This window comes from Elephas maximus, chromosome 9, assembly GCF_024166365.1.
Source record: "Elephas maximus indicus isolate mEleMax1 chromosome 9, mEleMax1 primary haplotype, whole genome shotgun sequence".
NCBI lineage: Eukaryota > Metazoa > Chordata > Mammalia > Proboscidea > Elephantidae > Elephas > Elephas maximus.
In genome coordinates, this window is record NC_064827.1 from 15,564,409 (window position 1) to 15,577,128 (window position 12,720).

General features: G+C 46.8%; 1 protein-coding gene across 4 annotated transcripts in view; it reads left to right on the top strand.

Moving 5' to 3' along the window:
• PDCD1LG2 (programmed cell death 1 ligand 2) overlaps positions 1 to 11,352 on the top strand; it is an 81,528-nt gene extending 70,176 nt beyond the window's left edge. For 2 of the 4 annotated variants that reach the window (XM_049895849.1, XM_049895848.1), the window contains 3 exons: positions 4,721 to 4,855; positions 7,895 to 7,960; positions 9,964 to 11,352. In XM_049895849.1, the coding sequence (XP_049751806.1) occupies positions 4,721 to 4,855; positions 7,895 to 7,960; positions 9,964 to 9,995 (233 nt within the window). In that variant the 3' untranslated portion in view covers positions 9,996 to 11,352. The remainder of the gene's footprint in view (positions 1 to 4,720; positions 4,856 to 7,894; positions 7,961 to 9,963) is intronic. The other 2 variants (XM_049895850.1, XM_049895851.1) reach the window with 2 other exon arrangements.
• Positions 11,353 to 12,720: the final 1,368 nt, after the last annotated feature.

The window sequence follows — 12,720 nt, forward strand, 5'->3', positions numbered from 1 at the left end:
ATCAGGACATGGAGCTCTTGGGGTGGGGGGGCCATGATTCTCCTTCAGAGAACCATCCGCCATTCAGCCACACTCAGCTAGGGCAGAAATCAGAGGCGAGGCCAACAGGACGTGAGTCAGGGCATCAGCGACCACTGCTCTGTCCCAGTCAAAGGAAATCTTATCATAGATTGACCCCGATTCCCAGACCAGATTCTGGGATCTATGAAGTGACTAAATATCCATCTCATCGTTAATTCCCTAGTATTTTCTTCTGAAAAAAATAAATAAATAAATCCTCTCTAAAGCAGTTTTCGAACGCAGTCAGCCATATTGTCGTTTCCCTCCACCACCTCACCACTTGCCTACCCCAATCTGCTGCTCAATTCCAACACTAAACTTAGCCCAGCTTCTCTCTATGTTATGATGATGAAGTAAGGAAGAGGAGTCCTGCCAAGGAGGTTACTTTGAATGAAATAAAGGTATTAGAAATACACCATTTTTAGGCCCAACTTTGGGTGAAAATAACGAATGAGGCAAATTGATCTTTCAACCTTCGCTACCTCTTTTTTTACTGCTAAGACCACCAGACTTTCCAGCTTATGAAAAATGAGGTATAACTAATTCACACTAGAGTGTTAGAGGTTTAAATATTAACAATCCCAAGGGCACTTACTGTTCCTGGAATTGTTGACTCAACTGCCGTTTGTTATGTGGAATTTCCTGCCCACTTAAGTGTAGCCCTGGAAACCCTGGTGGTGTAGTAGTTAAGAGCTACGGCTACTAACCAAAAGGTTGGCAGTTGAAATCCACCAGGCACTCCTTGGAAACCCTTTGGAGCAGTTCTACTGTGTCTTATAGGGTCACTATGAGTGGGAATCGACTCGACGGCAATGGCTTTGGTTTTTCTTTTTGGGGGGGCGGGGGAGTAAGTGTATCCCAGTACTTTGTTCTCCTTGGATGAAATGTGGTTTTCTAGAAGGGCACTCATATAAGGATCTCTGCAGGTAGACAGGGGCCTGGGAAAGGTGAGTTTTGAAATAATTCGAGTCCATCCTTTGTACCCTGATGGCCTCAGTGGCTTTTCCTAGGTGGTAGAGAAATGAAAGAGCAGACTGACCATTTCTGCAGAAGTCCTGATGCTTTGATAAGCTAGGAATGGAGTAGGTTGGTCCCTCTCCCACTGGTAGAAATGGGTGACTGAAGAGTCAACGGTGATGGGAATGACCTGGGGGGTCTGTATCAGAGCTCAGGATCTCTTCAGGTATCACGTGTGAAGGTGCCCAGCAGTGAAATAGGGAAATCTTTGTGCTGTCCAGAGATTCTCAATGTGGTTTACCCAGCCTTCCTAGCTTTCATCCTATTGTTCCCTGACAGGGGACATTTGTGGTTCAGTGGTTGAATTCTCACCTCCCATGCAGGAGACCTGGGTTCAATTCCTAGTCAATGCCTCTCACGCACAGCCACCACCCATCTGCCAGTGGAGACTTGCATTTTGCTATGATGCTGAATAGGTTTCAGTGGAGCTTCCAGAGTAAGATAGACTAGGAAGAAAGGCCTGGCTATCTACTTCCAAAACTCAGCTAATGAAAACCCTATGGATCACAATGGTCTGATTTGCTACTGAGCATGGGATGGCACAGGACGAGGCAGCGTTTTGTTCCATTATGCATGGGATTGCCATGCTTCAGGGCTGACTCAAAGGCAGCAAACAACAACAACATTCCCTGACAAAGAGCCTCAGCTCTAGCCGGCTCGTCTTCACCACTGTGTGCTCTCTGAACTTGCTTGTCACTTCCCCTCCTCCACACCTCCTTTGGACATCCATTTTCTTCCACATAAAATACCATTCACCTTTTCCCCCCGCTCCAAGCCCACCTTCTCTCCAGGGCAGCTCAAGTCTTCTCCAAGAGAAGGTAACTCCAGAGTACCAGTGACCTTTCCCTAATCTTGCCTCCTAGGACCAAAACCTGTCCTGTTCCGTGATTGCCTTGTGGTCGTGCTTGTCTTTTTTCTTTTACTGCTTTTTTATTTTCCATATACTTTCATTGTTCACATGGATCTTCCTTGTTTCCAGACTAAAGGGAAAGCAGAGTGCTTTGCCCATAATAAATGCTCAACAAACGTCAGATCAATGGGTTGGAGATTAGTCTTGGAGAATCCCAGTCTCATCTTCCCAGCCACTAGACTGTATGGGTAACCAGACTAGAGAACCTGAAGATGTTCTTGTTTGTGGCACAAATTGTTGTTGTTGTTAGGTAACATTGAGTCTGTTCCAATTCACAGTGACCCTATGCACAACAGAACAAAACACTGCCTGGTCCTGAGTCATCGTCACAATCATTGTTATGTTTGAGCCCACTGTTGCAGCCACTGTGTCAATCCATCTCACCAAGTGTTTTCCTCTTTTTTACTGACCCTCTACTTTATCAGAAACCCTGGTGGCATAGTGGCTAAGAGCTACAGCTGCTAACCAAAAGGTCGGCAGTTCAAATCCACCAGGCACTCCTTGGAAACTCCATGGGGTATCATATTTTACAAAGCATGATGCCCTTCTCCAGAGACTGGTCCCTCGGGATATCATGTCCAAAGTACATGAGACGAAGCCTCGCTGTCCTCACTTCCAAAGAGCACTCTGTACTTCTTCCAAGACAGATTGGTTCATTCTTTTGCAGCCCGTGGTATATCCAATATTCTTTGCCAACACCACAATTCAAAGGCATCAATTCTTCAGTCTTCCTTATTCATTGTCCAGCTTTCACATGCATACGAGGTGACTGAAGATATCGTGGCTTGGGTCAGGCACATCTTAGTCCTCAAAGTGACATCTTTGCTTTTCAACACTTTAAAGAGGACTTTTGTAGCACATTTCCCCAGTGCAATGCATTGTTTTATTTCTTGACTGCCGCTTCCATGGGAGTTGATTGTGGACCCAAGTAAAATGAAATCTTTGACAACTTCAATCTTTTCTTCGATCATCATTATGTCACTTATTGGTCCAGTTGTGAGGATTTTTGTTTTATGTTAAAGTGTGGCACAAATACCAACAACAAAAGAACCAAAGTCATAATTCTCCCATGGATTTTTCACTATTCATGACAGAGTTTTTAAAGTCATTTATGACTGTTCCCTTTCTGCTCACTGTGCTCTGCTCTCTGTTTGCTGCTTGCTGCAAACTGCTCTCTGCTTGCTGCTCACTGCTTACTGCACATTGTGCACTGGGCACTGGGCACTGCTCACTGCCTACTATCACTGCTCACTGCACCGTACTCACAGTGCACTGCTTGCTGCTCACTGGCTCTGCTTACTGCTTGCTGCACACTGTCCACAGTGCACTGCTTGCTGCTTAGTGCATAATGCACACTGCTCACTGCACATTGCTCACACTGCACTGCTCACTGCACACCCCTCACTGTACACATCACACTCCCCACAGCCCACTGCACACTGCACACTGCCCACAGCCCACTGCTCACTGCACACTGCCCACAGCACACTGCTCACTGCACACATCACACTGCCCACAGTGCACTGCTCATTGCACATTGCTCATATCATACTGCTCACGGTGCAGTGCTCACAGCATACTGCTCACAGCACACTGCTCACTGCACACTGTGCATAGAGCACTGCTCACTACTCAGAGCACATTGCTCACTGCACACTGCTCACATCACACTGGTCACGGTGCACTGCTCACTGCACACTGCTCACAGTGTGCTGCTTGCTGCTTATTGCACAATGCTCACTGCTCACTGCACACTGCCCACTGTGCACTGCACACTGCTGCCTGCCTGCTGCACTCTGCTTGCTGCTCACTACGCGATGTGCTCTGACCTTGGGCTCCTTCCCATATCTCTGCTGTGAACCCTCCTCCAGCTCTTCTGCTTGTTGGTCTGGTGCCCTATTCTAACCTATGGATACCCAGAGTTCCCTACTAAACCTGTGCGTCTTTTTTCCTTGGTGCCGGGACCTCGATTAGCTGATACAAAGAAAAGGGCTAGTTGTGTTAATTTGCACTAAAGTGTGAATGCCTGGATTTAGTGTATTAGCACTACCTGGGAAGTTCTATTTTTTTGGAAAGCGTCCTGTTAGTTCTTGAAATTGAATAAATAATGGTATATATTCCAAGCATTATTGAGTGCTTGTCAGTGGAAGGAAGATGTTTTCAGGCTGGGGGATTGTTCCACTAGAGAGAGATGGTGATGGTGGTGATGAAGATGATGGGTGGATGGATGGATAGATAGATAGATAGGTGATATAATACGATAGATACATCGAAGTGCTGAAAAGCATGGAATCTGGAACCAGACAGCCCAAATTGAATCTCAGCTCACTTACTGTATAACTTTGGGATGGTTTCCCAGCCTCTGTGCTGCACTCCCTTTGCCAGTAAAATGGGGATCACAATAGAGCTGTTGGGAGGAGCAAATGAGCTAATACACACAGAGCACTTAAAACAGTGCTTGGTGTGGAGAAAATGCTCACTACTAGTGGCCATGTGGTGTAGTGGTTAAGAGCTCAGGTGGCTAACCAAAAGGTTGGTAGTTCAAATCCACCAGCCGCTCCTTGGCAACCCTATGGGGCAGTTCTGCTCTGTCATATAGGGTCGCTAAGAGTTGGAATCGACTCAACGGCAACAGGGAGTGGCCATGTTAGCTACAACCCACTCCCAGGGCCAGCCCGTTGGATTACCTCTAAGCCCCCATGTAACGGGACGCTGGGTCTCTTCCTTCACCAGGTCACATGAAACCTGAGAGCCCAACAACTCCGCTGTTTCCCATATTCATCCCTACCTGCATCGTTGCCTTAATTTTCGTGGCCGCGACACTAGTCCTAAGGAAAAGGCTCCACCGAAAGCTGTCTTCGGGAAAAGGTAAGTCAGTTTGATTCGTGGTCACTGCACTGACTGGGTGCCTGCAGCGCGGGAGGCTCTGGTTTGGTGCAGCAGGCCTGTGGCTTCCCTCTTTCACACTAAATCCAGGGCTTATCAACCTCTTTGGGCTCATCCTGATGGGTCTTCCCCAGAAGAAAATGGCTCTCCCTAGTCTTCAGGCAGCTGAGTCCCTTATACCGCATATTTCTAGGGGAATGTTTCATTCCTGTGGCTGAAGTCATTTGCCTTGTTCATTGAGCTGAGAAGTTTTTCATCAGCCACATCGGAGCAATGTTATTTTGGCAATGCAGACCGCACTGTGCTGGCCAGAGTTTGGCTGGTGGGAGGGATGCTGGGCACCTGTTTGGGGACTCTTTCCATTTTTATCCATCCTTTCCTGTTTCGGATTAAGGCCTTCTCCCGCCCCCCAGGAATCCACATCACCTGGCTGGGTAAAGAAAGGAGGAAGGTTAGTGAGGCCTTTTGGAGGCAGGGGAGCACCTGGCTGCGGGTGCCCTGAGGTCTTTCTGTCGTAGCTCCCTAACCCACTCCTATGCCACTGCGCCAGCTAAGACAGAGCCCTGCGAGCCAGAGGATGATCACTTGTGGGTCTGCCCTAGCGTCCAGGGAGGACCCACCTGCAAAACTCCCAGAATATCAGGGGGCCTACCTGGCGCTTTCCAAAATTGTCCCTTTGTCCATACCCAGCAGCCCTGCTGGAGCAGTGGTTAAAATGCTCGGCTGCTAACCAAAAGGACCGCAGTTTGAACCCACCAGCCACTCGGCAGAAGAAAGATATGGCAGTCTGCTTCTGTAAAGATTAAACCAAAAAACCAAACCTGTTGCCATCGAGCCAGTTGCGACTCATAGCAACCCTGTAGGACAGAGTAGAACTGTTCCATAGAGTTTCCAAAGAGCACCTGGTGGATTCAAACTGCCAACCTTTTGGTTAGCAGCCGTAACACTTAACCACTACACCAGCAGGGTTTCCCTTTAAAGACTACAGCCTTGGAAACCCTGTGGGGCAGCTCTACTCTGTCCTACAGTGTTGTTATGAGTCGGAGCTGAGTCAACAATAATGGGTTTTTTTTTTTTTTTTTGGTTAGCACATGGCTTGTCTATAGAAAAGGAAATTGCATCTGGGAATAATTCAAGTTACAGCAAGGGGCAGTCAGTGTTTGCAGATTGGGGCTTTTAGGTTGTTGTTATCCTATATTCAGTCGTTAACTTCCATATTCACAGCCGCCATGAAATAGCATCACTTCCTGTTTGTCCCCTGTCCCGCGTGTGCGCTAGCCTTGGCGCTGACCACAAAACCCCTCCAGCTGTAGAATCTAAAGAACTGTAGGTGGAAGAGAGACAAAGAGGAAGAAGGAAGGAGGGAGGGAGAGAGAGGAAAGAAAGCAGAGAGAGAAAGAATGAATAAAAGTGGGGGTAAAGGAGCTTCACCCTAAAGGGGAAGAATTGCAGGGTCATGTCCCATAAAACTCTGAATTTTAAATAGAATCACTTCTGCAAATCCATGACCTCAAATGGTGATGGCAGAAGGAGCACATTACAGTCCTATTCTTTTACCTACCTTAAGAAAAGCTTGTTTAGCCCCAGGTTCCAAGCCTGTGGACTAAGGACCCTTTAGTTACTTCAGAAATGAGTGGCTGGGTCTTCTGCGCCTGCTTCTTTGGGAGAATGACATGGAGATAAAGAGGAGACTAAGCCTCCTCACCCCTCATCCCAGGGTATCAGGAACTCAGCGCTCATGCTGCGTATACCAGGGCTCAGGTCCCAGTCGCAGCTGGGAGAGAGTGCTACTAGCAAGAGAGTTAAGTGAAGAAATTTGCAAATTTCTCTTTTTTGTTTCTTTGTTTTTAATGAACCAGAGTGAAATCAGGGCTGCCTGTAAAATTGCCTTCCTCTAACTCACTTGCATTCTGATCTGCTTTCTTGCCTGGGAGATGCATGGATATATGTATGGCATGTGCCTGCTGTGCACACAAAACTTGTGCATCACAGAAGAAGGTCGAGAAATGCTGGACCTGTGAACAGGGCTTTAAACTTGGACCTGGTGTGGTCCTTTGAACCATTTACTTCTATGAATCACCTGACTTCTCTTGAGATGGCTTTCTTATGTCAGGGAAAATAAAAATTAAAAGTAAGAAAAAAAAAAAAAAAGAATTCTCCCTGGTGCACAAAATCAAAGAGACTCCCCCCTTTTCTTCGAGCATTTATGTTAGAAAACTTGTAATTGTCCATTCTTTCTCTGCCTCTTTGAAGTATATGTAAATTCTGCAAGAGCAGAATTAGAGATGGACTGGGTTCAGGAGCACAGACTCTGGTAGGAGACAGGCAGCAAGTCCCGCCAGACAATCAGAGTGGGAGGGGTCGCGTGAAATCTGGGACTGAGAGAGAGATGAAACCCAGGAGACTCGGTGCAGAGCAGCGTAAGTGAACTTGTGTTTCAGCTCCTGAGTTATTTGGAGCTTCGTGCCTGACTTGGGTAGGTCAGTTACACCTTAGTACAGATTAACTGATCAGACCCTCTGCTCTATGCCAGGCCAGGCAGGCAGGCAGGAAGTGGCAGTCCAGACTAAAGCAGAAGAGAAAGGGATAATTCTAGAACCACTTCTGGGTTGAATACCCAAATTAGCAGCCCCTCAACCTCTGAGCCTCTGTGGGTTAAATGAAGACAAAGCAACGGAAAGGGGAGGGTGCTTCTTATTTCACATTTTTTTAGCTAGGGGTCAGGTTTTCCTCATACAGTACCCAGCCTGAGGTACCAAGCCCCGGTGGACATTTGGACTTGAATAAAACCAAAAACTCATTGCTATTGAGTCAATTCCGACTCATAGCAACTCTGTAGGACAAAGTAGAACTGCCCCCAGAGGGTTTCCAAGGAGCGGCTGGCGGATTCGAACTGCTCACCTTTTGGTTAGCAGCCATAGCTCACCCTAGCTTTTAACCACTATACCACCAGGGCTGTGTTCTGCCATCTTTTAGGCTATAAACAGGACAATTTTCTTAATAACCTTATTCCCTCACCAGGATTTTTCTTTTTAAGGCACAAGAGAAAGATCTGCCACCATAGTAAAGAGGGACGTGAACGCAGCTGTGAGTAGGCATGACTTTGCTTTTCCTTTTCACCTCTTTTTCTCTCCCAGCTCAAATTAAACAATAACCGCTGTTCAACTAATGCCCACAGGGCAAGTGAATGGTTTAGGCATGTGCGGGGTCTTCCCGTTCAGTGGCATTTCAGCCAGGGCCTGTTCTTACGATCCCAGTTGCTCCTGCTTAGGAAAGCAAAGATGGTGTCAGCTGTACCGCCCCAGGACAATCACCCAGTCTTTGTCAGTCTATATTCCCGAGCAGAGTCCCTGGGTAGTACAGTTAACATGCTTGGCTGGTAACCAAAAGGTTAGAGGTTCAAGTCCACCCGAGGTGCCTTGGAAGAAAGACCTGGTGATCTACTTCTGAAAAAATCAGCCATTGAAAACCCTAAAGATTGAGCATCATGCTCTTTGAAGAACTATCTATATGGGATCAAACTGACAACAGCAACTTGAAAGATTAGATAGGAACCTTAGGGGGCAGTGAGTTTATGTTAATGGGGAACAACTGAGAAAAGGAGGGTGAGAATGGTTGCACAACTCAAAGAATGTAATCAATGTCACTAAGTTGTACATGTACACACTGTTGAATTAGTGTATGTTTTGCTGTGTACATTCTCAAGAACCACAAAAGAACAAACAAAATTTTTCCAAAAATTAAAAGTTTAAGAGATCAAAGAAAACCCTATGGAGCACAGTTCTACTCTGACGCACACGGGGTTGCCATGAGTCAGCATCAACTCAAAGACAACTGGCTTGGTTTATGTTTCTATTCCTGAACGCTCTCAGGGAATACCGTACTGGGTAGCTGGACTCACAAATTTACAAACACGGCTAAGATTTAAGAGCAGAGAGAAGATACTCAACTGTGATGCGATCAACAGCTGCTGTTTTGCAACAAACAAACATTAAGGAGTGTTAAGGAGTGGGTTAAGGTCAATGCTGGAGGAATAGAACTCTTCACGAGGTTGACAGGCCTGGAGCTAGAACTTGTGAAAGAAAGAGATCATGAGGCAAGGTCAAGAGAAGTGGGGTTGCTGGCCAGCGGCAAATCTCTGACACAGGAGCAGCAGTGTTTTGGGGTCCAGCAGGCTGGATCATATTGGGAAGTAGGTATTTTTAGCTTCCTTAGGAGGAGCCACCTTTCCTTTTGTAGTCTAGAAATCATATGACATGATACACGAGCTGGGGAGTTCACCAAAATGAATCATAAGCAAAGCACACCAAACTAAAAACCCGTTGCCATGGCGTCGAGCTTTGCTCATAGCGGCCCTGTAGAACAGAGAAGAAGTGCCTCATAGGTTCCCAAGGTTGTATGTAAGGTCTTTACAGACGCAGACTGCCGCATCTTTCTCCCAAGAAGCAGCTGGTGGGTTCAAACCACCGACCTTTTTGTTAGCAGCCAAGGGCTTTAATCACTGCACACCAGGGGTCCTTAAGCAAAGCATTAAAAAAAAAAAAAAAAAAAGCAAAGCATAGACACTTCTAAATAACTGTGCATCAGCTACTCAGAATATTCCAAACTGCTCATATTAGAATTCTGCAGAAGATAGACAGCCCCCCAAATTCCAGAGGGAACAATTGTGAAAACAACCCTGGAAGACCTTCACTCAGATTCCAGGATCTGTGTCCAGCTCCTGCATAAGACAGGGCACCTCATGAACACAAAATATGACTGCAAAGGAATCAAAGTGGTCCCTGCACTCTTCCTGTCTCCCACCAGCACCCTGACAGTAACCCTGTCACGGTGTACTCACACCCTGTGTTTGACTCCTGGGCAAGGCCACCACCTGTCTGTCAGTGGAGGCTTGTGACTAAGATAGGCTAGAAAGAAAGGCCTGACGATCTACCTCCTTTTGAAAAATCACCCTGTGGGTCACAAAAATCTGATCCCATTGTACATGTGGTTGCCGTGAGTCAGGGGCCAATCGACAGCAGCTAACAACAACAACATATATTTTCTAATCGGAAAAGTGATTTTTCCTATTTGTGGGTTTCTCTTCCCAGATTTGAGCCTGTGGTCTCGGAAGCTGGGGTGACATGATGGGACAGCCTCAAGAGGCTTCTGGACTCTGAATAAGGACCCCTTGGCCTGGAGAGCTTACATTTGCACTTTCAGTGCCTTTGGGTGACCCAGCACTTTACTCTGGAACTGGTTACAGGACAAGAAGGCACCCACCCGGTGCTTGGAGGTGGTCACACAGCGCACCCTCACCGCTCAGGCCTATTCCCTCGCAGCCTGTGGCTTTGAGCTGTGGTCCTAAGGGAGCACAACTGCACTTTAGAAACATACCCCACTGAAACCTGACACCCATGAGTTCTGAGGTTCCTTCTTGCTGCCGGACTGAAAAAGCCAAGAGAATCGTCTTCCCTGAAGTTTCCAAAGTGATTTTCAGAAGCAGAGATGAGTAGAAATTTCCAGTGAACAGAAGTGGACAGACGGCCAATAGAATTACTGTACTCTAGTTTCCTCTGGATGCTGCAAGAGCCTATTGAGACCACGAGCTCACAGACCAGGCTTTCTACAAACCCAAGCCTTCAGTGGCGTGCTTTATGGCTTACCGGAATCCTGGAAACGTCTGAAGTTGTTCTAATTAACAGAAGATGTTCAAGTTCACAGAGGGACCGGCTGCAAACCATGGAGTAAAGGCATCAAGTATTTTCTTTGAGGTCTAAATTGTAAAGCATTTGTTTTAACCTGGAGTGGCATCATGCTGAATAGTGTCTTATTTTTTAATACATCTTTCCTTTGGAAAATTCTGTGTGTTTGTGTTTTAACCTTAGAAATCAATGACGTATATTAAAAACATTTGACAAGCTAATATGTCGTGCCTGCAGACATGTCAGTTGAGTAGCCACAATGGTCAAAGCCCCAAACTAAGGGGCCTTTCTTGAATCTTTACCCGACTTTAAACTTAACCTTTCAGTGCCTCAGTTTGCACACCTGTGATACCAGGATACATTTGATTTTTATGCCAGGGCCATGAGGCTCAGGGCATTAGCTGACCATGAATTGTCAAAACCCATACATTGACAAGAACAAGACGGTTTTAGGCGTTGCTGTTGTTAGGTGCCATCGAGTTGATTACGACTCATTGCAACCTTTTTGGATGGAGTAGAACTGCCCTGTAGGGGTTCCAAGGAGCAGCTAGTGGATTTGAACTGCCGACTTTTGGGTTAGCAGCCGAGCCCTTAACCACTGCGCCACCAGGCCCCAGTCTGAAATGAGCGCGTCTCAAGCAATCTCTTTAAGTGGTGCTCAGACGAAGGAGAATTTGGGATTGATGGGAATGGAGGGGTGCGAAAGTCACAAATTGTATAACCTCTCAGTTTCTCAATTCTCTGTACAAATCAGAGCTGGTCTCTGAAGAATAAAGCTTACTTGTTTGCTCTTCACAGTGGCCCAGAGGTTCTACCTTCGGCTAGGTGGTCTCCTTCGGTCCCTTGCAGGTCAGTAAATTTAATATTCCATCAGGCCATTTGGCTCCCATAGGTTGGAATGGTTTTGAGGCACATCTTGATGTCCTCTTCAGAGGATGGGGTCTGGGTAGATGCTACTCCCCAGGTCCCAGGTCTTGATCCAGGGTGCCTACTGGAAGAGTGCACATCCTGATGCCGTGAAGAGCAGGGCAAGCAGACCAGGCCTCCTCCACATGGGAAGCAAGCCCACCTATCCTGGGTCCCACCTCCCGCTAGATAGGCGACTGGCACGCTGAACCCTTGGGGCAGTGCTGTTTAACTGTGTTAGGAACACACTAGGCATAATGGCTTGTGTCAAAAAACAGCCACCTTTGGTCCTGGAGTAGGGCTATTTCCAGCTCCCGTGTCCTGAAATCCAGGCTTTGTCAGAGAAGGAGACCCCAGACAGTGTGTTCCAGCCTGAGAAAGAGTCTCACCACAGCGTACCATCAGAGCATCTAACCCCCACCAAGCACTTATGACACAGTCAATGTTGTTAAACATTTTATACATATTAGAATTAATTCTCCCCAAAGCCTCGGAAAAAGGCACTATTAGTGTCTCCATTTCACAGCTGGAAACTGAGGCACAGAGAGGTTAAGGAATTTGGTTCAGGCTGTCTGTTCAGTTTGGAAGGCAGAGAGCTAGGACAGTGAAACCACTTTCATTACACCCCGTAGTGTGCCCTGATTCCCTACCAGTGGGACTTTACAGGTGCCATGCAACCTGTGGGCTTTTGCTGGCCCAGGATTAATTTCATTCCTACTCCTGGGCGGGGGCACTCAAGGAGTGGGTGGAGTTCAGGCTCTGACATCAGAGCTCATGGGTTCCAATGCCCCCTGCACTAAGTATGAGTCACACAATGTCTATCTGTTGATATCTTTAAGATCAGTTCCTTACCTAAAAAATAACTAAGAAGGTACTTAGTGCTCTCCTTTATCAGGTACTCAGCATGTCTGACACATGGCCAGTGCCTGATATAAATCAAGTATCGTTGGTAATCCCCACTATGTACCTGCCATAAAGCCAAAACCAAACCCATTGCTGGCAAGTCAATTCTGACTCATAGTGACCTCACAGGACAGAGTTGAACTGCCCCAGAGTGTTTCCAAGGCTGTAATCTTTACGGAGGCAGACTGCCACATCTTTCTCCTGAGGAGCAGCTGGTAGGTTCTAACTGCTGGCCTTTCAGTCAGGAGCCAAGCACTTAACCACTGTGCTACCTGCCACTATCCCTTGCCAAATAGTGCCCAGAACAAGATCAAGCTGGTCTACCTACAGATTTCTTCTAAGTCCTACTCATAC